General features: G+C 41.1%; 1 protein-coding gene across 1 annotated transcript in view; it reads right to left on the bottom strand.

The window, feature by feature from the left end:
* Positions 1-26,975, bottom strand: part of PRKG1 (protein kinase cGMP-dependent 1) — a 433,746-nt gene that overhangs the window by 398,087 nt on the left and 8,684 nt on the right. The window contains 2 exon segments of the mRNA XM_026081056.1: positions 16,338-16,504; positions 19,789-19,797. Of these exon segments, the coding sequence (XP_025936841.1) occupies positions 16,338-16,504; positions 19,789-19,797 (176 nt within the window).

The raw sequence follows: 26,975 nt of genomic DNA, 5'->3' as shown, positions 1-26,975 counted from the left end.
GGCGAGAATACCCAAATATTGATCTGTGAAACCCCCCATTGACCACTTTGCAACAGCACAACCGGGAGCACGGTGACCCCCCTACTGAACCCCAGCTGCTCTTCCTCTATTTGAGGAAGAAAACTGTGAACTGAGGAGGCAGCAAACAGGCTTCACGCTTTTTTTCCTGTCATTCAGGTGCCATAACACCTCTCTACACCGGCATTCATTGCTCTAGACGCTGTTACTTCAGGGGAGGAGGGGGGGGAAGAGGAGGGTAATTTAGGAATAGTCGTTTGCTAGTTGAATAATAGTGGGGGTTTAATTCAATTTGCTGCACTTACGTTAGAAAGCCACGGTACGAGTCTCAGACTGTCAGATCAAATGGATTTGCAAAATGTTGCATTAGAGGTGGCTTCATATGAAAACTGTAAATATATACATATATATTTAAATAACCCTTTGCAATAAGGGGATTGGCTTGATGGATTTGCAGCGGCACATTCGCAACTTTTTGCTGTCGGCATAACCGAGTCCTTCAACCGTTACAGACCTCAGGAAGTTATTCCCAGGAAAGATTTAGCACCCTTCTCGATAAGTACCTGCGGGCATGCATTTTGAAAATACCACGCGCAGCAAGCTTTCCAAACGGATCCAGCTAAGGCAAAGTCCCCTCCGCAGCGAAGGGGGCRAGACCTCGTTTTGCGTTTCCCACTGTGGGGTTTTTTTTGCGCTGCAAAAAGCTGGATTTCTTCCGGCTTAGGAAACTCCGCGAGGCTGACGGCTTGGCTAAAGCGGGTTGCATTTCCCGAGAGTAAAGTTTGCAAAGCACGCAGCAAACAGCCCTGCCAACAAGACGAGGAGGCAAAACGACCTAGATCGGTACTTAAAACTTAGAGACAAAAAAAATCCATGTCTGAACCTAAATCGGAGTATTCGCTGAAGCTGCTCCTTCTGCGATCAAAACGCCCAGGTAATTCRAACACATGCCAGCCTAAATAAGTCTTTGACAGGACTGGAGGAAAACTTAAGGCTGAGATTTATGATCACCGCAGTGCTGACGTGGAACGTAGTTATTAACGGCAAGCTTTTATATGTGACGCTTCTTTCTGCTCCTTACGGAGCTCTTAAAAAATCCCTCTTTTGTAACATATGAGAGGGAAAGACTGACTAATTTCTGTTCTCAAATGGGAGCGATTCTTCAACCCAGATATCCCGCAGTTTGACAACTGATCTGCATAATATTGTGAATGCCGTGTATAACGAATCGTAAGGCAGAGAAATAAGCCTTCGCTACGACTTTTCCTCTGCTGCAATACAACGCAGTATTTATGGAAAACGCATACTAAACGCCAATTCTTTGTCATAAGAATTGGAAAATTAAACTGCGCTTTAAAATACATCAGTCTTGTCATTTACTTAAGGTTAACAGCAGCCCAGTGAGAGTTTTTAACCCTTAACCAGTTTTGACATTATTCACTTAAGGAATGCCATTAATCTTGTTGCTTAACTTAATAAATTCTATTTCTTACTGACTAGCAGTGGAAAAAAAGTCATTTCTGAACGTCTCCGCATAAATACGCTATTCTACAGCACCATTTTTTTCCATTAGCTTTAGTTTGCTATGAGCGTTTTCTGTTTTGCTTTGCCATAAGCTTTCATTTCTCTTTCTAGCTCCGTTATTTGAGCACGAAACGTTAAGAGAACATTTAACTTGATCATCTTACTACTGCAAATAACATCAAAAGCCAGCGCAGAATATGGGACCAGACTCCTAGAGTATGGAGATGGCCATCAGTTCACCACCAGATGGTACTTTGCTAGTTGATGTTACCCGAGGACCTGGCTCCGCATACTAATATACAATAATCGCTCAAATACAGTATTAAGAAAACAAGAACAGCAATTCTTAGAGCAATCCGGTGAGAAATAAGAGTGGTATTGTCAGGGCTAGCTTTAGGCTACCTTTGGGGGGGAGCAGAAGAGTAAGACTTTTGGGGGGTTATCTTATAAACAACGCAGGGACAGCGACCGCTAAGAATCACAGCAGAAAAAGATCAGTGCAAACTTCCAGCTCAGAAATGAGCAGATATCTTGCAAGATCTAGCAAAAACAAAACAAAAAGAAAAACCAAAAAACCTTTTGGTGACAAATATTACCACCTGCAGAGGAAAGAAAGCCCACTTGCCCCAAAATAAGCCCCCCCCAAACCTAGAACAAACGTGGCAGAGGTCCCATGTGCCTGCAGAGGGGCCGAGAGGCGCCAACACCCTTGTTCTTCTGATCCTGCTGGTGTGACACACAATTACCAACCCGAAAGGATGTGCTAAGTTTTGCTCAATATCAGTAAATAGATGCTGCTAAGGATGCTCTTTGAGGCCCCAAATCCTCCAAACTTGCACCCAAATAAATAAGACTGACAATGCAGCTTTGGCTCTATGACTCCCCAACCTCCTCCCACCACAATTCCAACAGGAAAAGACAGTCCTGCTTATTTTAACAGTTAAGCAAGACATTTATTTTACAAAAGTAAGCTGGAAAGCTGAAATTAGTGTTCAAATTTAAAGGGCCAAAGCAGCTAGGGGACCTTCTGGGACCTCTCAGCTCTCCCCAGCACCTCTGTCTTTCCATCCATTACCAAAAGCACCTAAGTGAACCAAAATGCTTCCATTTCTTCACGATCATGAACCGTCTGATCAGCATATAATTTATTTACTAGTCTTGCACTGAGAGGTGGTTACGAGCAAGGTTAGTTCTGCACTGTTCGCAGATGCTTTCAGCTAAGCCAGGTCTGCGAAAAAGGCTTGAATTTTCCCAGAAGGAAAACAATGTAGCGAGAAGCTATTTTAGCCGACAAATGATAACAAGCAGGACCCGATGATTAAAAGCAGAAAATAAACTTCCTTTCTTTCCATTCATCATGCAGCTCAGGAGGCCCTGCTGTTCCCTCCAAGGGAGCATTACCAAGGATGCGTCCTTCTCTTATCTTGTACTGGCTGGGAATAAACACATTCCTCGGCAAAACCTTCCACGAATGTAGTTCAGTCCCAATTTCAACACAGGAAACCACTGTTTAAAGGAAATGTCTGGAGATGGTTGTCGTTTTGGGGCATTTGGACCACACAGCTCTAAAAGGTCTATACTGGGAAGTGAAAGTTTCTCAGCCACGGTGGAGTGTCTACCCCATAGACTACTCTACACTTCAGTGGATCACTTGAACTACCAGGTTTGGGGGTGGAAAAACACTCCGTGAGCCCCAGGAATAGCAGGTCCGCACAAAAACTCCGGCATTAGTCACGAGTTTACACTGATGGAGTTAGCAGGGCTTTGGCACTGGCAGTTCCCTACTTCCTAATTAAGACCATTTATCAATACAACCATTTGACTTGCTTTGCAAATGGGAAGACCTGCCACAAGAGGACACAGCAAAGAACACAATGTTTTGGGCTGCGCGCCCTGAAAAGGCCCATTTAAGTATAAAACACCCACACTTGAATGTCCAAGAGATATTTTCCATGGATTCCAGCTACTTATGAACAAAGCTGGTTTTTTTACATGCTACTAGACATCTCCATCCTCCCCAGAGAGCAGTGACAGATCCAGATAAGAGGTGGAAGCAGCTCGGGAGCAAAAGACCACCCAAAATACGGTTAACTCGAAGCCTCTAAAGCCAAGTCATTACCAAAAAAATAAATAAACCCAGGCAAAAAAGAATTTTCAAGTTTCCTCCTACTTCAAGACAAGGGTTTCTATCATTTAGACAAAGATAAACAGTCCCTTGTGGATCTCTACTGGAAGGACCCAACTGCGTGACTACAACAGGATTATGGCTTTTCAAAGTCTGCATCGTCTCACACATCAGCTGCTGCTTTTACTTTTAATGTGATAAAGCATGCACAGCGTTATTTCATGTTCTAGTCATTGCACAAAATAGCTGCTTTCAGTCAGAACAAAGGGGGTATGAAGTACTTAGCACAAGGATGGCAAACATCTTGTTTTATTGGCTTTTCGATCGTAATTCCTATATATTCAGATTGCATTTAATTATCATCTGTGACAAGATGTGCTAGGAATAGCAGCTGCGGGGATATGTTGTAGTTTGTTATTTTAGAAGAACACAGTGCAAACGTTGATCTGACATTCTGATATCTCAAAAAGATTTGTTTCTACAAAGAAAATTCTCAGTTTTCCAAGTCTGATCTGTGAGGGTTACACAGAAGTTGGAGATTGGAACAAACACATTAAAACAGAAAAGAAAAAAACCACTTTGCTGAAGAATGCAATCCAAAATCCCCGCATCTCACTGACTTTATTCCCTTTCATTTTACTTCTTCTCAGACTGTGCCATGTCTCACTTCTGGTCTGCAAGGAGCCTTGACCATACAAATCAGTGGGAGTTTCTCCATCGATCTGAGGGGTGAGAGGAATCTAGTCTGAATTTCCCCAGGATAAAGATGCTCAACCAAGGTGAAGCATTTAAGGAACATGGATAAATTTTAAATTCTCGTCTCCATGATTTAGGGAGGAATTGCTATCGGGTTTCCCCATTTTACCCCCTCCTCCTCTATCCACTGCAGCAGGGCAACAGTGGTGATTGCAAGCTACCACTTGCAGCAAAGCCAGAACAACCAGCACCACTGAAGAGCTAAAAGCAACGGTGTTTGCAATGCTTTATCCCAGGAAGTGGCCCTAAGTGGCCTTGCGTACCCTGTGACCACGTTGTGTGTGCAGAATATGAACCGGAGAGTCAGTCCGAGCAGTTGAGTCAGCTCCCCTGGCAGCAGAGGGTCACCAAGGCGGCTTAACGTGACTTCTTCCCTCTCCATTTCAGCTCATTTTTCAATTAAGTATTAGAGACCTCAGAGTTCAAGAGACCAAAAGTGCCTTTCTTTCTCAATTTTCCTGTTTTCACTTTCTTATTTTTCATTACAGATTATTTAAAAAAAAAAAAAAAAAACACTCAGGTAGGGATGACCTGACTTTCCAGCGCAAAGAACGAGCAGGAAACCTTTCTCTCCTTCCTCATCCTCAAACTGCTTACTTCCAGCTCTCTTTAGACATCCTAGAGCAGTATATAAAAGGCCATGAGGCTTGGATAGTGGGGTTTGGGCTTTAAAAGTAAACAAGCGATCCCAACTGAAGCAAATGCCAGCTAACAAAAGAGAACATTTTGCATCGAGTGCTCCTTTAATAATAGTTTGCATTGCTAACACCAGAGCCTTTCCATCTACATGCACAGACTAAATTATATAGCCATGTATTTTAATGGGCAGAAACAAAGGTCAAAATCCAGGCACTTTAATGTATACTATTCTGATGAAAAGTCCTTTTATTTTACATTTCAGTTGTGGGTGTTTCAGTAAAAGGGAGTCAGGGAACTGTGGGGGAGACGAGAGAGACATTTGTGCCTCCCTTTTCAGCCGCTTTTAATAAAATGAATGAGTCTTTATCTAACCATTTTGTAAATAAAACCCTGCTTACGGATGAAGTGGTCTTTGCATAACCGCTCAGAAATACAAAAATAAATAGAACATGATCCGATATGAGGAAAAATATACATTCACTATGTTTCTTACACACTGGGAACCTTTTTATAGAGGTTACCCCTATGCATTTTTTTCCCCTGAACAGGAATACGAGGGGAAAATAAATGTCTGGCTGCCTGCAGAAGGAACAGGTTGTACGAATGCCTTTACAGAACACTGTATCTATTTGATAAATTCTGAATACTCCTCCCTAGCAATGAGGACTTGTGCTGCATTTGCTCCAGCCTTGTTCAATATTACACTGAAAAATGGGAACTTAAGATTCTGAGAAGTTCAAGATCCGATGAGCAAAATGGCCAGAGTAGTAAATAMCTCTGAACATGAACAGATCCCAGAGAAAGCTGGGCATCACTTTTAAAGTGAAAATAATTTTGGGTCATCTTAACAGTTAAATTTAAAGACAGTTTAGGGACCTGCCAGGAGTTTTCTCCCATCTGAATCTAACGGGGAAGCTAGAGCTGACAGCCCAAGCTGAAGAACACAAAAGAGGATGGAGACACATGAGATAACTATTCGGGTGCTTGACAGAACTCATATAAAGGTATTATACTGTACCGTCCCTCCTTTCCGCTGATTGGAGTTTGGCAATACCTCAAGAAACTTGATTTTTTTTTTTTTTCAATTCTTTAAATAGCTACGAGGAAGTATTTGATACAACTAAAATCATTAGCTCCTATTTGATTGTGGTTTCCCCCAGAAACATATATAGGCTTAAACTAACCACAGCTCAGGTGTTGACCCAGGAGGTCACGCAGTCTCCATCCTTGGAGGTTCTCAAGATCCAACTGGAGAAAGCCCAGAGTAACCTGGTCTGACCCCCGAGCTGGCCCTGCTTTGAGCAGGAGGTCGGACAAGAAACCTCCCAAGGTCCCTTCCAACATGAGTTATCTGATGGTCCTAAATTGTTACAAGCAGCAGGGAGAGTAGGGAAGCCCTCTCGGCATATGTCCATCAGTGCCGGGAAGATGAAACCGGGTGCTAAGGAGCTACGACCGAGACATAGGTCGCTGCAAGYGGCCCCGTCACCAACCACCCTGCCAAAGCTGGCAAAGTCCCTTTCCTCAGCCTCTTCTTCGGAAGAAGCAAAAAAGCTTTCAACTTATCCAAAGCAATAATCAAATAATCACCCTTAAGTGCAGCTTGTTCAGATGAACCAGCGAGAAGCTCTGTGCACGGTTATGGAAATCGCCTTAYGGCCGCACGCCAAGCAGAACAGGCGTTCGCAGGCAGTGCCGGCATTTCCCTGGGCTTATCCGAGGGGGAAAGAGGGCACGGACAGCATTGCATTGCTCCTGTCTGCACGCCGCTCGACTGCATTCCTGCTTCATAAGCTCCTCTTCTAGTACTTGTGATCTTTCTATAAAACTTCCTTTCATAGTCACACGAGCCAGGACTTGGGCATGCTCTTGCTGTCCTTATAAAACACGATAATCTTTCCTTCTCTAAGCCCCGTTTTGCTCCGATTCAGCAATCTTGCTAATGACTCATATGAAAGTAGTACAATGAAAAGATATATACTGGCTTCCCATTTCATTGGAATTATTTTTTTTAGGAGAAAGGGTAATGAGAATATCGTGTAACACGTTGAAGAAGTATTTTAGTACTGTGTTAATACACCTCTATYGTTCTTATTGTGCTGTTATTTAAAGTGCTAAGAGTTAGTTCTGTAGCTTTAAAACAGTAATTACTTCGTACAGAACAAATATCAACCTCTAACTAACCCAGGAGCATAATCATTGCCTACAAGACACTGTCACCGTGATAATGAGAAAAATCTTCATATTACTCAATTATTCATCCATCTCTGTCACTGGTATGAGGAAATAACTATCTTTAGAAGAGTTAACTTTTAAAATACTGTGAAATTAAAAAAATAACAAGATCTATAATGGTGTAAGATTTCCATTGGTATTGCACTACATTTTAAAACAACGGTGCATAAATCTGATTTAAGATTGGCTACATACAAGGCGCTCTAATACCATGTAGACTAAGTGAACAGGGCAGCTGAATGTTTGGTGTGCCATAATCTGGAAGACTCCTAGAAACAAGTTAATTTGATACACTATTTTAGGTGTTTCTATATATTTCCAACAGTGTTCGTATAGGGTAGGCCTTAACAGTCCAAAACCAACCCATTTTGATAGAGGGTTAGCAGCCACACAAGTCTGCATTTTACCTATTTGCGTAAAAATACTATGTTATAAATACTTATTATTTATTACCAATAAATAACCAAAATTTTTACTTCCAGCAAAAAAGGGGGGGTTTGAAAAAAAAAATTTTAACATCAATTGTAGTAATTCCAAATGGAAGTAGCTGGAATAATGCCTGATTCCCATAAGTGATAGTTAAGAAACCTTCACAAAGACCAAACAGGTTTCTGCTCCAATTTTATGCTGACAGCTTTTTGTACATGTAAAATGCACAAAAAAACTATTAAGATGCATGAAGTCCTCAGTTAAATGCCAAAGGAGATTTAGAAGATGACTGAGACTGCTGTGGGAAACGTACGGTTGCTTCTTTGATTCAGTGTATAAGTTATGGTGATTTTCTAGAGCTGCAAGTTTTCACACTGCATCAATAAAAAAGCGTGCGACTGCCAAGCTATAGAAGTCTTTTTTTTATTGTTCCTATGCTGCCAGTCTCTAAATACACTTCCCGGGTATTAGTATCATTTATAATGAAATCCTCTTAGGATTTCCAAATGGATCAGGACACAGTTTATATAAATATACACACAAAGTTATTATTTTTTTTTAATCATATGTCTAGCCAAGRGCATGATTGGAATTATGGGTAGAGCGATATACAAGTGAAATTACTAAACAGTACCAAAAATAAAATGGTTATCTTAAGCTGAACACATCTCTACATAGCATTAAACCTATTTCTTGCAAATATGAAGACTAGACATGAAATAGAGTCTCAAAGTGTCAACTTAATATTAGAAACAAACCTGAGCATCTCCAAAGAGAGAGGTGGAGTCAGCTCCACAGAAATTAAGAGAAATATGAACAAAAAGGCAACTGTAACAAAAAGGAAAGTTACTTACCACCACCCAGTATTCTGAGATCTTACCCCTTCGCTCCTCTGCCCCACAAGCTCTTCCCCAGGACTCTGAGGTACAGGAGAGCCAGCGCCAGGTGCAAACACCCATATAGATAGCACATTTTAAGGCTCCTTTGGCCCATATGTAAGTTGACACTGTAAGGAGCTCTAGGAATATTCTTTTACGCAACTGGGTGGCCCGAGGGATAGTCTTCAAGTCCTACAAAAGCACCAACTGCAGAAAGGCTCTACCAAAGGCCACTTTCTACGTGGAAGCCTGGGCAACGGCGCATTGCTTAAGCGAAGATGCACACACAACTCCAGGCAGTAGCACACATCACCTGTACAGAAACGTGTCTCAGAGATACTAGGAGGTGTCTTGCTCACCTGGAATGATAACTAATATTTCTGCCTTTGGTCTCTTCAGCAGGTCCTAATAAAGTCCACTATTCACCAGCCAGGGTGATCTTTTGAGTGAAGACATCTATACTAGAGAACGTCTTAACCACGGAGCACCTTACAATAGGGTCTTGCCCTCATACCTCATGGTCTCACCAGAGATGGGTGATGTGAGGAGGGATCAGCCATCAGAGCATGAAAGTTTCCCAGAGGACAGAGGAACAGAGGAGAGATGACCAGTAAACCACTCATCTCCATCAGAAAAGTGAAGATTTGAATAGCTAATCCGGGAAGGCTGCAAGAATCCAGGGAGGGACAGTATCTCTGATTGCAGGAAAAACCCTGGTCTCACTCCTGACCAACTGTACAATAGGGTGATGAAGAAAAAGAAGCAGAAAGCATTAAATAGGTGATCTGCCTAATAGGCAAATCAGGAATTGCTGCCATAGTATGTTTTTACGAAACTAATGGAAAGTCCTGTGAAAGGTAGCTTCTTCACAGGCTAATGATTTGTTGGCGTGCTGTGCAGAAAATCTCACTTCACCATAAATGTGCAATTGATTCCTTCCTACTCACTGCTCCTTACGGACACAGAGTAAACACTCTCCAGTCTCAAGAGTCATCTAACATCTGTGCTATGAGATGAGACKTTTTGCTATTTGTTTAGCAAGACAGATCCAAACCCCTTTAGGAGAGGTTTGGAGACTGAGGCAGGCTCCAAAACACAAAACACTCCTACTGAAAGACAGAACAAGTCTTATAACCAGAATTGCCTTAACAGCATTAGAAAAGACCTGATTACGGTAGGCGCACCTATCATTACTTTCCCAAAAATCCTTGGGAGATGCAGGAAAGTGGAAACGGAGGACCCTACCAGGAATATATTTGGTAGAACGCTGAAGATAGTCTGGCCCAGCATCAAGAAGGCTGCAACTTTCTGGTCATCTGAAGTGTCAGAGATCTTGAGAAAGTCTAGCAGGATATTATTTGGACATACATGACAACATGTGCTACGCTACCAGGCAAATTCGTACCTGTAGGGGGTCAACTCCATCTCTTAGAGTATGACCTCACAGCATGGGACTAACCTGAGACACTCCAGCAGAGACAGAGCTCTGCTAATGACTCTGGACTTGACTGAGCCAGAAACTGCATATTTGCTCTTAGCCCCAGAGAGTAAACAAACTAAAAACTAGACAGACTGGACTAGAGAGATTTTGATATCTGATCCAGACAGCATCCCTCACCAAGAAGCTACAAAAATTATCTGTACAGATTTCTGAGATGAATGATTACCACCTTCACAGTTTTGGTGAATACCAAAAGGGCCAGGAGAAGATCACACATCTGGACTTTGCAAAGGCAATTGTAGCAGTTCATAATAAACCCCAGGACCTCTTGCAAGCAGGATGTACTGTAATATGAAAATAAATGTGGTGAAGGTCAAGAGACATGATACAGTCTCCCCACTGAGGTGGCAGCGTTATTGCCCCCATTTCATTATTCTGGACTTGCATAGGGAACAAAGGCATTTAGCCTACTTTAATCCAAAATGGGTCTCTGATCTCCATTTCTTTCATTTCAAAAAAACAGTCCTACTCAGTCCTTTTGCTGAGATGAAAAGGAACTGACTCAGAAGACCCTAGGGCTAGAAGAGTAATTATGTCCTATTAAATCAGATTCTTATGAGAGTAGTCCATAGAAAAGGGACAAAAGAGGGGTCAGAGGGAGGGTGAAAAAGGCAGATTGAATGCAGAATATGCAGGTAATAGTTTATACCATCCAAGAGTCTAACATGATCATTGTCCAGCTAGAGAAACACTTAATCACACAGTTGCCAAAAGCAACAAGGAGGGAAAAAGGGTGAGGCACTTCAGGACACCTTCAGAAGCGATTACGTGCACAAGCAGGTTGGCCAACAGATTGATGATAATATCTTATGGTGTCACAAAACTTGGGCAAAGGCTGTGAGAACCTGCAGGCAGCAGTGAGTCGATATCTTGAGGAAGACAGATAGTATCTGCATGCCTGCTTTGGTTTTGATTCGACAGCAAAGATCCTCAGAGACTGAAGAGTTCTTTTGAGGTCCTGAGGATTTCATCCATCTGAGACCAGACAGCTCTGCCGCCTCTGATGGCGGTTTCTCCAGGACCTTTTGCATTTCTCTCTGTAGTTCAAAGGACTACAGAGACTTTATTTGTCTTCCCCTGTCAATGCTGAGTCTGAAATCCTGGCAAATCATGCACTTTCTAGGAATACAGTCTTTCAAGACGCCTCTACACTCCCAAGAAAACATGGTCCCATGGGAGGGCCCAATTAGAAGTTTCATTGCTTTGAAGAAGCTATTCAGAAGAATGATGTAGAAAACAGTCTCCTTTAAATGCAAAAGGGGACCCTCCACAACTGAAGACAAAGCGAAAGCAAATATAAAAAAAGGGAAAAATTACTAAAACAAAGGCTGGGGAGATTCTAGGAGGTTTAGCTGTTACTCAACATGGGCACTTAAAGCCAATTCCTCCTTTTTCATCTTACGGCACTAGGGCCCAGATGGGGTTATTCTTCTCCAGCTCATGTTCTCAAATTCTGGTGCAGAAGCATAACCTCATTATTAATTTGCAGAAAAACAAACAGTCAAAGGAGGATGTTACAGCAGCTACCACCAATACAAAAAAAATTTGTAAAAAAGTTAATTCAAGTATTTTAACAGTAGGACAACTAATAAACCTTTTTATTCACCCTGCTCACTCTATTATTTCTCTACACTACATGGAAATAGCAACAAACATTAAAGTAGTGCTCTTTAGACCTATTAATACAGTTTCCAAAAGAATTAGAACATCTCTTTATAATGGCATGACTGCTATTCGCGTGAGAGCTGAGAACTTGTACATTATCACCTGATTTATCTACAGCTTTGCTGATATATTTTCCTTTCACAATACAACCATCAAATATGACATACTGCAGTTGATGGGTTCAGACGCAGAGGGAGCACAAGAGGAAACATTTGGTTTTAGATGTGGGATATCACATTTATCCTCATTAGTGAGAGGTAACACCCACACATAACTCAAAGCTGTCAACAAGGCAGAGATCTAAATGCATGAAAATGCTGCTTTTCCCCCCATCTCAGAGAGAGATCTTTTCAGGTTTTCACATTTTTAAGTGCTTTTAGAAAACTGTAAAAAAACGTTACGTTCTAAGGAGGCTTTAAGTCAACCAATGCAAACCTGCAAAACTAGCGCTTGGAAAAACATTTTTTTTCTTAAACAAAGAAAACTGGAGGCGGTTGACTAATTTTAGAAGCAGAATACAATTGACCAGTGGAGATAACCTTCTCTGACTCCGAAAAAACCTCAGTTTTAAGGACAAAAAAAATCTGTTCAGCCACCCTTAGAACAATATACATTCTAATAAGAACAGAGCATATTTTCAATTACTGGGTTTAGAAAACACAGGAGACGACTAATAGAACTTCTCCCATAGCCTTATGTCCATTAACAGCTATTCCATACCAACACCATAAAAAAGTGAGCTCCCAGATTAGCACATCTCAGGCCAGAGAGTGTTTGGATGCTGAGTCCCTCAATCTGTTGGGTATTTTCTTGCCTTTTGAGACTATCGGACAAAACCTGATCCAGCTGAACCATGGCACATGAGAGGCATGTCCCTGTTTCTTGAACTCCACACTTGCTTCTATCCGGCATACCGCAGATAAGAACAGTCTCTCTCTGAACACACTGTCTCATTCCAGTTTCCCTCTACGAGTATTTCACCATTTCAACTCTGAGTACCTTTCCCTCAATTTTCTTCTCTCCCTCATCTAAAACTCAGTTCCCAGTATACCCCAATATCTATTTTCCTACATTGCGTTTCATTTCTTCCCGCCCAGCCCTGCAGTTTCATACATTTCATTATTCCATCTATTATGTGTCAAAGATTGTCTTCCTGCATTCTCAGACTTCACTGTATTAGCCAATTTTTCATCTCTGGAGTCCAATCTGTTCCTACCATTGGTGCTCTGCCCTTTGATGATAAAGAGAAATACAGGAGGGCAGGAAGACTAATGCAAGGCATGCCATAACAGGATAAAGAAGACAAAGTTTAAGTCATCACATGCATGATAGCCCATGACAGGAGGGGACAGTTCTGCAGATGCCAAGCCTGCTATTGTGGAAATGGCTGGGCAAGTGCATGCCTAAAAATGACTCTACATGCAAACCTAGTTTTGGCCAGTAGCAAATCACCTTTCTGCTAGAACCTTTCCTGAATCTTTGTGTCATCATTTGCTAAGGTGCAATAAGGTACAATACATGGCCATTCCCACCCCAAGGACTGGAGCAAGCCCGAGAACTACCTTCATAAAGCATAATCAAGTCACAGCGAAGCAGCAAGAGTTTGGAGCTCAGCAATTGTCACTRTCCAGCTTTTAAGATTCACTGAACTCAGCAAGTGTCACACAGATGTATATTTTAACATCCCTGGCGAAAGAACCAAAGTCCCAAAGGATCATAGTTATAAAGGTCTCACCAAGATTCGTAGAGTCTTCACATCTAACAAGCCTTATGAGGTAAGGGGAAATTCAAAACACAGATTACTGTGGCTCCATAATAATAAAAGATAGCCTGGAAAGTAACAGAGAGAGTGATGGATGTTTTCAAATCCATCTGAAGTTATGATTTAATTTAATCTAAGAAAACATCACCAATACAGAACTCAGACTTCTGGCAAGARGCTGTATCCAAGTGTTGAACCATAAATTAGAAACACGCATGAGTAACTATTATCAAATGCTCTACATAACCCTGATAAATATGAATAAAAATTGCTTATAAGGCCAAACAAGGAAGGAAAAAAGAATCCATGGAAGAAATATTTGCAGTGATTATGTGATTTTTGAGAAAATAAAGTATTGATATTTGACTAGGAGATTCATTAAGAAAGGCTTTTCCAGTAGAGCTTTGTAAAGAATAGAGTTTATAGCCAGTTTTTTTTTTCTTTTTTTGTTTGTTTGTTTTTTGGAGCAACTGAGAAGATACAGAATAATAAGCCAAAATGAACAAATGAGCCTGTCATCATAACCATAACCCAATCCATTGATAACATCATCTTCCAGCTCCATTACCACTCATTGCATTTTGTCTAAACATAGACTATAAACTCTTCATAATTTTGTTTGCAAAGCAATCTGTATATTTAGTGAGCTATCTAAACAATCGTAAATTAAGTTATAAGACCAAAGGAGGAGACTGGGGGAGAGCCAAGTCCTGTTGTCCTCCAGAGAAAGCTGCAGGAGGAACAAGAATAAGCTGAAGAGCAAAGACATGAGGCTGCCTTTGACATTAGTTGTTTTAGGAGACAGGGATCAAGAACTGAGGGCTGGAGCTTCAAGCAACAATTAGAAACATCTGGTAAATTTAGGATAGTCACAGTAGCAGCACAGCATCAGACGTATTAAATAAAGGGTCATCCCAGTACCAAGCCATGTTCGGTTGTCAAGACTGTACTGGGAAGAGGTCTGTCTGTAAAGCCCCTAAAAGACCTCTCCAAAGGATGTGAAGACACTTAACAGGAGATAAGTACATGCGCATCTTGAAAGTGCTCTGCTGTTACAAGGTTTTGTCAAGGGACAACGTTGAACGCAATGCCTGGAACCAGCCACACGGCAGACGTGCCTCTGAACTGGCAGTGTTTTGGAAAACTGAACCAGAACCGCATAATAAAATCCTCACATCCTAACACATTTTGCCGTGAAAAAAGTACCATTCAAATATTGTTTTAAAACAGTTTGTTATGAGCGATAGGACAGATACTGCACCTCATTAAAATAGTTTCCGCATTCAAAGAGAGGATTAAAAAACCTAAATCATTCCATGTAACGCTGGGGTAGAAACATATCACAATTTGCTTTGGATTCTCCCACTAACTACTTCATAATGCAAAATACCATTTGAATGTGCAAAATGTATAAATATTAAAAGCCAAAGGAATTAAATCTGTGCCCTGAGAAAAGACTTAACCTTAAAAGGACAGAACACTAAAGCTGTTTTGGGAAACTAGCAGAGAGCATTTGCAACTATACAGCATTAAGAGTTTGGCAGGAAACTATGTTTAAAAGAATCCTTTACTGCCTTGAAAATCCGCTTGTTTAAAGGAACAATTTAAGAAATTATTTTCTGCACGTACACATACATATGCACGCACTCAAGTTATACATAATCCGTCGTTCTCCCATATTTGCTCAAAAGGCACGGACAAGAGGGAAACCTCCGTTCTTCTTAGATGTTTTTTTATGGTCAAAATGCTCGCGAGTCTACCAGACARCTCCTGTAAGGAGCAAAAAGAGACTGTAAAAGCATCTACCTATTTGTACTGCACCAAATCAAACTGAGAATTTGATGGTTGTGCTAGCTAAATTAAAAGTGCCATTAGTGTCAGAACTCGTTACCACCAGCCACTGAGAGAAAAGGGATGCTATAGTAGATGGACATGAGGTTTGATCCAGCATAGAAATTCCTACAGAAGACCATATACTTGCTTTAAAAATGAAAAAAAAAGTTACACACACACACACACACACACACACATATATACACATAAAAAAATATGCCTGATTAGACATGGAGAGATTTAGGGAACTTTGAAAAAACAGGATACAAAATGCAAATAGCTAACATTTTGGAGAAGGAGCGCACTGACAACATCTCTAAGGGTCTGGTCGTAAGATTCAGAAATCTGATGACTCCCCCCCAAAAAAAAACAAAACAGAACATTCACTCTTCTCTTCTTCCAAGAGAAAATAAAACCCTAACACAGCACAAACTGTGACAAATCAGGTGGGCTAAACTACATACACTACTCATTTCCTGCACAGGGCAGAAAAATATTATTTTTAGTTGCACAATACACTGCTTCTGGAAAGATCCCAATATGCTTTACTGACATTTATCAGCTTACTCTCAGTGTTTTATAAGGTAGGGAGGTATTATTACATTCTCCTTGTCCAATGAGACAGTCGAGCCTCATTTCCCATTTCTGTAACATCATTCTCCTTTTTAAATCTTTAATTTAAAAACAAGCCATCACCTCAAAGCCAAAGGTTTATATGCAGGTGGAGGTTTATTCTAATGGATCTCAGCGCTAAGTTAAGAGTTTTAACCATCTTTCTGTATACAGGGAGATAGACAATTCTAGCATGAATTTTTCCAGGCAAGAGTAGTCCACGCAATTTCCCAACAAATGTATTTAGACAGTGTCCTTCATCTCTTTCTTTGAAGTGATTTTTTTTCCTTCATGTTTTAGTCTCTACGTGGTGGAAAAACAAAACGGAGCAACATCAAACAGTAGCACTTTAAATCATACCTTCCATGACGTACACCAGGGACCCCACATCTCCTTCTTTGATGATGCAGCTGTCTTTGCCATACTCCACGGGATACATACAATCCACAATCTCCTGGATCTGCGACAGTTCCAGATTCTTCATGAAGTCGTTGTCAAGGATTGCTTCCTTTATTAGTTCCTTGGACCTACAACAAGAAAGGCAAGATTGATCCATATGTCCATCAGCTGAGCTCATTAGTAGCATGTGAGGTTTAGCACAACYGCACCGGTCCAGCACACCAGTATTTTCTTGCAAAAACTCCGGAATTTTTCCCTGAAATCCATGGAAAATGGATAAAACTCCAACTACAAAGGACTAAACAAGAAAAAAACCCTAAGTGTTAATTGTAAATAAGTTTTAGATAGGCCAAGTTTTGAATTCAAGAGTAGATTCCATGTGATTGCAAGATCCTTTCAGCTATGAGTTTCCTGTCTGTGATAACTTCAAAGACTAAGACAGCTACTTGAAATATCTTCCACATACAGAACTGAAAGGAAATACAAACAAGAAATTTAAAGCTTTTACTTAGCTGATTGTATTTTCTATTAAATGATAGAGACTGGGGAATATAAAAGCAGGAGATACTCAAAGAATGCCCTCACATGCAGCATCAGACAAACTCCAAAGGCAATAAGATTCAGAGGGGACACCATCATTGCAGAAATAACACCACCGTTCATTCCTTTGATTGCTCATTAGTGGAAAATTCAAAACATTTTACTTGTATGCACAAAATTATGCAAGCAGTTTTGGTTTTGAATGCGACTGCGTTCAAAGTCTAAAGTTCTCCACTCTTCTAAGAGTTTAGGAGGGAAATAGCCGTTTCTGAAAATAGAAAATTGAGGTGACCTTCCAGCATTCTCCAGGACCTTATGCAAATGGATATGCAGCATAATCCGCTTTCTCCAGAAGTGCCTCTGCAAGTGTGATCTTACAAAAGGAAGAACCAAACCATTTAGGTGTTTTTTCCTAATTTTTCTGAGATTTTGCCAATTCGTACTACTGCAGTGCTCCCCACACGCTGTGTCACACTCAGGTACTACTGCTAAGACTTGATAYGCTAGTCAATATGCTGAACAAATGCTTGAATATTCCCTTCAGACCGKCAAGTCCAACCTAATCTATCTGCTAATGAGGCGTAACTACAACATTATGATACATATTTTAAAAAAGCCTCCCAAAGCAACTTTGTGCAAATGAACAGCTGAAGACACTAAACGCATACGAACCAGGGCTTAAATAGGATAATTWAAAAGGGAAATCATTTCCAAGTGATATGTTTGCTACTGAGCCATCTCTGATACCTTTTAAACTTTGAATCTGTGGGAATACACATGTATAAACCTTCTCCCCATAAGTTTGCTTGGCTTTTACTTTCCGGAGGTGGTATTTAAGGGGTTTCCAGAGGTACCGTCCCATGATAATTCAGCACAAAAACCCCAAACTATTGTTATATGCAGCTAAATTAAAAAACACACAAAGAGCATTCAAGGAGTAAGCCAACCTTTAACAGAGTTGGGAAGATTTGTTTTCACTAACACCTCACTGTATAAGCTCATGGAGAAGACTTTGCCACCAGTTAGTTTGCACTCAGCAGACACAAGTAGATGCACACTAGGAACGTGTCTGAGGAACAACTCCCAGTCATCCTCCCTCACCCAGCTTTTGGCTTCAACCACTAGCACATGTTCAATCCATTGGATCAGACTAGACCTAGACCAAACCAAAAGCCCTGAAACACATCCACAGTGGACACCAGCTCCTTGGCACTTAGCTTCTCACTCTGCGGATCCACTTCAGTGGGCTGAACAAATTGCTGACGTGAAGGGAGGCCAGGTGGACAACTGCAACCTGCAGAACTTAGGCACTAGAATGAGTTTTACCTTGTTGAAATAATATATAGAAAATTTTAAAAAGGTTCTTTAAAAAAAAGATATGTTAGTGGATCATGGTCTCTTGAAAGACAGCCAAGCTGGGGCTTCAGAAGTCCAAAAAAAAAAGTCAGCCTTAGGGATATGATGTCTGTGTTACAGTGTTTAAAGTATACCTCAAGGTTATATACAACACAGACTTAATTCTTTAACATTTAGAACTTTTATGTTTGTGATTGTTTTGGGGTTATTTCAGCAAAACATATGACTTTGATGTGAAGTCCATCAGCGCTGACCTAACTGAAGTGCAGGACGTGAAGCAGACCAGACTTTTCAGTACCGTTTGTAAGAAAACAAACAAACAAACAAAAAAAATCAGACTGCTATGAAAACACTTTGCTCTTGTGAAATCTTATCCGTCATTCCCATTCCCTACTGCAAGCAAATAAAAGCCACCAGAAAAGCCTATGCTGTTCTCGCCTTGGGTAATGAAAGGCTGGTAATGCATAAGGGTGACTAGATGACAGCTGAGCTGCTTTCCCCGCTTGCCGGTTCTTCTGGGCTACAGCGAGACTGGGGTCTTTCTAGGCTACAACTTGACTAAATACTGCTCTTTCAGTCCTAGCCACCCCCGCAGGTCCCCAAAACTCTCATAACAAAGGCACTAATTATTAGCATTACTCCAACTGCATGCCAAAGGAGAAGGCATAATAAAAGCTTTCACATCAGCCGTATCAACCAGCGCTACAGTTTCAGCCGTTTCTTTCATTCCGAGCCTCAAAAATGAGACTTTCTCCTTGATAAAATAAGGTCAGTCTTTCAAGCGGAGTGTTCATAAAATATCCACAAGAGACTGGGGGGAATTCAGAGATGGTTGAAGTCAGACCTCCTCTGTTAATTTAGAGGCCAACAACAACAAGAAAAGGTTTTCTTGGAGGAATCGAGTACAGTGAAGAATTTGAAAGAATCCAGAAAACTTGGCCTGTTTGATGGAGACGGAGCAGCACGGAGGCTAAGAAAAAAAAAAATCCATCAGAAGTTCATTTGGGGGGAAAAGCGGCAGAACATGCATGACAGGAGCAAACTATGGGAACTCGCGACTTTAATAGTATTCTTCTATTCTAAGAGGACCTCTGAACTAAGAGATTCACAGCGTAAAAAGCCTCGCTCCTCGAACACAGAGGTCCTGCAGAGATTAAAGCTCAGGGGCCCACTAAGTCATTCAACCCTTTTTAAGGTCAACGAGAGAACACAACCATTAAGACAAAAAGCACGCCAGCCACGACACCGATAACATGCTTCCTCTGCCAAAACCGAACATCCTAAAATTAGATATCTCCATAGAATAGTCTGGATAATAACTCCGCCACATCTGAAAAAAAAAAAAAAAAAAAGATAAGTATTACTTTAACCAGCTGTCCTTAAATAATGAGACTTCAAATACAAATAGAGTGGCAGGAGATAAAAGCACCTCCAGATGCCCATAAGCAGTGTCTCGTTGCAGGAACGAATGCCTTGTGAATCGAGCTCCACGTCTACGAGCGTATTCACATCATACCATAGCAGGCTTTGTAGTTTGAAGCTAAAAACCTTTTCATCAGTAAATTTTCCATGTCTTAAAAAAAAAAAAAAAGAAAAAATAGACAAGCTTAGCTTGAACTATTTGAAAATTAGTTGATACTAAAAATACATCGTCATAGCTACAGTAAGATTAACTCTATTGTTCCATGGAAGAGGGTATTCGTCAGGCTAATAACACAAAAAAATGATTCACGCAGTGTAGATTACCATTCCCACGTGCTTGGCACGGCACAGCCCTTCAGCTTCTTCTAGATTTTATTAAACAGTTTCCCTCCAGTAATTCACACAAAAAATATTTCAGGTAAATGGAATCTATCCCAAACGCATTTATACATGAGTCTACGTTTCAATACAAAAAGCATTGAAAAGGTCACGTACACACTCACGCCATCAGAAGTCATTTAAAYGAGATACGGTGGTTTTGTTGGTCCTTTTAATTTTTAAGGGTATTTATTTTGTATTTTCCAGTTCAAGGCTCTAATGGAGATGACCTGCAAATAAAATAAACCTACACTCTTTGTAACAGAACAGACTTTTTCCAAAGGACCCTATTTCAAGAAGAGCGCGTTTTCATGAATATTTACTTAATGGTGAAGTGAATGGCTCCTAATGCAGAGGGTCATTCAGAAGAGAAAGCAGTTGTCATCTTTACTCTCCAGAGGTAGGGAATCTGGCAGCAAGCCATCACTATTTTTTCTGAGAAATTAATGATTAAGTGCAATGGAGACACGATGAGCAATTCAAAAAAAAAAAAAAAAAGAAGAAGAAGAAGGCGCAATCCTCTCCAACATATCTTTTCGCAAATCGGTTTAAGTCCATCAAAGTAATGAATAAGGCAACAGTAGGTACAAGTTAATTCATATAAGACATGCAAAAAACACCTTATTTCTAGAAAACTTTCCCTAATTCAGAAAAACCTATATTACTGGTTGCAAGAAAGATGCTCCCTAGAAGAAAAGCACATAAATACATGTTAAATCACACATGCACCTCCCAGTCCTTTACTGCAGGCTGGCCCAGTCCTCCAGCCAAATCAGACCCGGTGGATCTGCGTTGGCCGCTAACTACGCCAGCAAGCGAGCGGAACAGCTCACGAGCAGCAAAACGCCCCCAAAAAATTCAGCCGCGTTTCCCACATCGGCAGGTAGGAGCTCGGCACAGAAGCTGCATCACAGCTGTGCCAGAAAAGGCTCGGATTAAGGTTTACTTTATTGCTGCGGCCACGGCGAAATGCAGAATCTGGCCCAGCGTTCCGCTCAAAGCCCTGTTGCTAACATCTGCTGGCTACTCAAATATGCATGAATGCAGCAAATATAAAAAAATCTCGTTTTGTAGCAGATGCAATAAAACAGTTGGAAGTGTTATGCAGCCCGAGATAAGAAGCAAAGTTACTGCTACAGTAGTTTGCAGTGTACGCAGTCATATACAAAACCCTGTTTTACAGACTCTTACTCGGTCTGTAGTTTACGTTTTATAAACAGCAAAGTTAATAGTAATCTCAAGCTCTTAACTCAAAGCACACACACACAAAAAAAAAAGGAAAAGGAAAACCCACACACTCTATGCTAGATTTGTACCTTCAGGCACATACGATAAATATTAGAACAAAGTGGTAATCTCCATCCCAAAAGGTCTTATTTCAACATCAGCCTGCCGACTTTAACGAAAGGGGAAAAAAATATACGTGCAGATGGAAAGATTGCTGCAATACAGATCTAGGGAAGGTTTCAAGGAGGGCTTTAGGTTTCTGCAACGTACCGCCTTGGTAGAGCTTCAGTTTGCAATGGGGCTTGCACGAACCTTAGGTCAAAAGCAAGCTACAGTAGCTACACGAGTAGGGTTTTCCAAGGAATATACTACTGGGAATAGCTGATTTAACAAAGGTGGATCGAGAAAAAAAAGAGACTGGCGTTCAGATTAGGCAGCACTAACAGAATATTTGGGAACGGATCTGAATTTCCTGGCGTTCACAAGTGTAACACTGCAGCTACATACTGAAACCACTTTAAACTACCAGGCTGTGGAGATATCCCACTGGAGCAAAACCAGAAAGCTATGCACCAGGCAAATAAGGCTGGGAAAACGTCTATGCAAAAAAGTACATATTGGATTCATTTAACAGCAGAGAGGAAAAAAATCTACAAGAATTTCTTTAGCTGTTCCTCTCTCTGAACTACTTTTTTTTTAAAAAAACACTTTTCAATACAAACTTTCATGCTCAATACTCATGCAGGAAAAAACACTTTTTTTTCCTAGAGTCTCAACCATCAAGGGTAGGCAAACTGCCACAAATGACCTAAAGCACTATATTTAGGAGGGAAAGATCTACGGAAGTTCGACCAAATAGACACACGGCGCTTACTGCCAGGGCTGAACTTTAAAGCAGTAAAAGCGCCGCTCCGTCAGAGATAAGAGCTCGTTATCTGCCGATATCGTAAACATCGCTCAGAGCTATTACAATCAGCAGCATCTGCCTTGTGCTATTTCATCAATGCTGCAAAAAAACAAATCAAATTAAATACACTGAATGCGCATCCATTGCATCTCGCCACCGACTAAATCTAGCGAGCGTATTTGTAGAACTTTATCCTGAAATGCTACGTTTTTGGGGAGCTTCCATATCACTACTCCTCCACATGGCGTTGAGCTAATTTCAGTAAGTAAGAAACGTGGGAAAACTACTGCCTCTGATCCAGGATAAGCAATGCAGGAGTCCGGACAATTAATACAATCCACGCCGTGTCACGTTTACAAGCGTTTTCCTCTACGAAATGCGACAGTGTGAAAAGAAAGCAGTGGGATACACATACATTCCAAAGATGTGTTTTAAAAAAAGAGGATTTTTTTTAAGTTATACTGAGGCATGTCTCCATTTCATAAAGGAGCATCCATTTCAACAGCACTGGCAAAGGCTGCAAGTTCCTAAAGGGTTTGGGAAAGCTCTTTCCTCATCCAAACTCATATTCTCAAAGCACTTAACTATGTTTTAAGCCTTTGTGCACTTAAAACGTTATGCGAGAATAGAACGTATACCGGCATGCAGCTCCGCAGCAGGACCTCAACGTATCAGTTCCCAGTCCGGTTAACACCAAACCATCGGAGTTACCAGTTAGGAACTTATTTTACCCTCTTTTAGTTAATCAGCAAAACCAAAAAAAAAAAAAAAAGTTTTAAAAAAGAACATTACGAATTTTCAGCTGTGCCGAGACATACCTCCATTTCACGTTTATGCTTTTACAAGTACTTTTTGGGAAAAGGCCACTACAGAAAGGTGGGGGGGGGCTCCCCCCACGCTGCTCCAGGAGATTTTGTATTAAAGGCTAGCGGCATAACAAACGCTTGCAGAATACGGCAGCATATATTTTTTGCATGACAGCAACGCAATAGAAACTGTGGCTTTCTCGAGTACGCAGTACTGGGTAATGTCTTGACACCATTAAGCCCGTAAACAAATAAATGAATCCTCTTTTAAGGCCTGCATACTCCTAGGAGCAGGAGAGTGCAGAAAAGCCTAGACCTTTCAGTAAATTCTGGGTCTGGTTTGGGCTGTAATGTCATTAATAACTGATGACTCTACGTTATCCGTTTATTTTGGCTACGGATAAAAACCGCTTTAAATGCTTCTTAAGGGGAGTTTTAAATATAGCTCCTGAGAGTTATTCTGATCCCATTAACTGGAAATAGAGTAGGGTTCAAGTCCCAGATTGAATAAGAAAGGCTTTTTAATATCCTTGATGATTTTCTATCCAGTGCTTGCCTTTTTTACAGCGTGCAACCCCCAGCGCTTTTGGCTTCAAATTCCAAGAGGGGAAAAAAAAAAAATTGAGCAGGACCTTAAACATCTTCAGCGCAGACTGCTGCTTCGTAGCTGGGGGAAGAATATGTTCTTTAGAACAGTACACTGAAATTTTTTAAACTGACATTTTGATTAAAGACACAAGCAACAGGGAAATCAACTGTGCCCTCATCTAAACCTAAAACCTCGCCTGTACTTAAATACTACTCCTAGTCTGTGAGAATAGAGGAGCTTCGTAGTGAATGTGCTGACAGGCAGCTCTACTTAGGATTTCTAAATATATCAATAAAAAAAACAGTTCGTTTACCCTGTTGCTCATTAGATTATATTTTAGCATCGACATTTATGTGAAATAATTTAAGAAAAAAGTTAAACTCTCCTTTCGCCTATGCTGAAAAATGTTGTCAGCACAAAAATACTGTAAGCAAGTGATGGGCTTTTTGTTTTTTTTGTTAACTCTTGTATTTTAACGTGTCTCACCCCACGGATCTTAATTCACCACTTTTTTCTAGGCTAGTATTTTGCATTCTACAAAAAACAGCTTTAGATACTGGAAACGTTGGCACGCTCAGTAAGGAAAAGTTGGCTCTCGCCAACAGAATTTGCCTACTTTGAAATATCGGGCACCTCCAAGGAACTCCCACACGAACCACATCGGGAAGCCACTGCCGATACCTTTGAACAGGATATATCAGCGACTTGATCAGCTGAAGCAAATGGTCCCCTGACGTATAAGCTTTGGCCAGTTAATCATAGGCTAAATCACATATATAGTAAGGTCATGGTGAAGGAGGAATGGGACCTCTCCAAGAGACAGCCACAGGCCTGGCAGAAAAAAAAAACACTTCTTTTTTATTTTGAGAGGTGTTGTCATGTTGCCATGCTTGATGCACACATCCAGCATGACCAAGCTGGAGACTTTTCAAGCTAATGAAAATAGAGGGGGGGGGGGGGGAAAAAGCATCCATACATCACGATGCCAAGGGCTCCAGAGACCATCTGAACTCTTCCAGTTCACCTCCACCAGCAGGCTTCGGTTATGAAGACCGAGTAGTGGAGACACAGACAACACATCTTGAAGGTCACAATAATATATCTTAAAAGAAACATCTATTTTAAGGCAAGAGTTTCTTCATCAGTCAGTCAATTATCCCCGTACACTTCTAGTCTTGGCAGCTCCCAAGCAGTAAACCCTGACTGGAGGCAAGTATAAGGAGTCCAGCTAACTGGCACCTAAAAACAGTTCTCCAAAGTTTATTAGCCTGTTTTGAGGTCTGCATCACTTCACAGTGATAAATGAACTTGTGGACAGAGAACTGCATTCAGATGCCCTGGAGAAGAAAGTTACTGATAGCAGTTACGGAGATGGACTTTGCCCTGGTGGAATAAGCAGGAAATCTGCCAACTGGATGATAACCTAATTTAAATAGATGCAGAAATCCAATTAGAGCTCCTCTGAGCAGAGACAGCTCATGCTTGTCTCTTGGATTAGAGAGGCTACAAACATTTTGCGATCTTTTCTAAATGTGCTGTTGTCTAGGCAAAATGAATGTGCTCTGCAAAAGCACTTTGCTCCTCCTCAGCGTAAGAGCACCAGAAGAGAACAGTGTCATGATAGTGTAAATATAAAGCTGTCTCCAGTGTAAGTTTAGGATGTGATTTCACAGATGTGACTTATGAAAGAAGATCAGAGATTCAAGAGTCAATCTGATTCAGCCAACCCTTCTGATGGATGTTACTGTCAGTACAAAAGTTGCTTTAGTCCTTCTGCTACACTGGCGCTGCCTCGAAAAGTCCCCGGTTCAAACGCTATAGATGTACAACAGCAGCCTGCAATGGGAAGAATCCCCAGTTTTTGAAAAAATATTCTTAGGGATTTCAGGGAGAAATACTTCTTGCTTCTTTAAAAGTCAGTAAAAGGACTGACTCTAGCTGCCATGCTTTGAGACAAGTGTTTGAAAGCAGATGTATGGGATTACCTAAAAAACATTCTCCCCTTGAGAGTCACGGGGCAAGGCAGAGGGATTTAAAGGCAAGTACTGCTGATATATCTGCTTTCAGAAAGGCTACTTCAGGATACAGCAAAACAGCAACCCTGCGTGAAGTCGTGGGAGCCACCATCTCGCAGACTACGTCTAGCCTAATAATAAACCCGATTAGCTGGGCAAGCACCTCCGGCCAAACAACGGCGAACTCTCAACAACCTAAATACCAAGTCATACCACTTGATAACGTTTCAATGGAGAAAGAAGAACTGCAGCAGAAAGAAAAGCAGCAAGGCTGGGACTCCTGGCAGGAAGGTGCCACTGACGGTTCCTATCCAGCCAAAGTCAGATCAGGGAGAGATTGTCATATTTGGATTATCTTCTACTTCTTATTCCCGCTGCATGTGTATTGAATGTCTCTATCCTGCTGAGCTTTGAAGAATACCCAGACAGCAATTGCCTCATATAAGATGCTTTTTGTTCAGATGTACTTCTGTGCTAATCTCATTTTAGTAAGTCTATTAAGAACCTCAGGCCATTATTTGTACTTCTGCCTTTGTAACCAAAGGCAAAATCCATCCAGTCCRTAAAGCAACACAGAAACACTACGCACAGGTCTGAAGCAGAGGGATGGACTAAGGYGTTGTCTTTATCGAGGCGTGCTGCAGGTGGGACCGTAACCTCACAGCCGTGGCCAGAGTGCCTAGTTATAAAGCAAACACGAGAGCAGCATCAGGTGACTAATTTCAGAGAAGCAAATTTSCCTTAAAAGCCAACGTGGTCTTATGCTTGGAAACTTGCAGCCTCAGGGCTGAGCCTCCATAAAGTCTCAGGTTCTCTGATCGATTAGAAGGCAAGAGGAGATATGCTGGAGATTCAGAGAAGCTTCCCAAATTCCCACGTACACTGTTTAGAGACTRTAGGGATACCTGAAATCTGTGACACCCCATCCAGCTATTTCTTCTACAGCCATCTGCAGAGGGATCTCTTCAAATATTAGACGAGTGCAAGGATCATGTTACACTTACAGGTGACATCATTTTTCCTGGCAATCCTATTAAATTCCCAAGTCTAGAGTTCAATTAGCAATGAGGGTTGCCATGTTACAGTCCAAGTAGGAATGCAAGAAAGGAAGAATCCAAAAGAATAATTTTGAAGAATAAGTGACAAATATCACATCAGAAGAAGGGAAGGAAAAGACTATGCAATTTTAAAAGCTTTGGGAAATAGCCCTTCTTGGATTGAAATAACCATCCTCTAGRGGATTTGAAGGTTTCTAGGAATTTCAGCCTGACAGGATATTGACAGGAGAAACACCGTATTTCTTAAAAACAGCGAGATATTTTTGCACAACCAGCACACTAGCAACCCRACATTTCATGG

The sequence above is a fragment of the Apteryx rowi genome, unplaced genomic scaffold, assembly GCF_003343035.1.
Source record: "Apteryx rowi isolate R43461 unplaced genomic scaffold, aptRow1 scaffold_116, whole genome shotgun sequence".
NCBI classification, from domain to species: domain Eukaryota; kingdom Metazoa; phylum Chordata; class Aves; order Apterygiformes; family Apterygidae; genus Apteryx; species Apteryx rowi.
The sequence above is the reverse complement of the archived record's forward strand: the minus strand, read 5'-3'. Positions and strand labels throughout refer to the sequence as shown.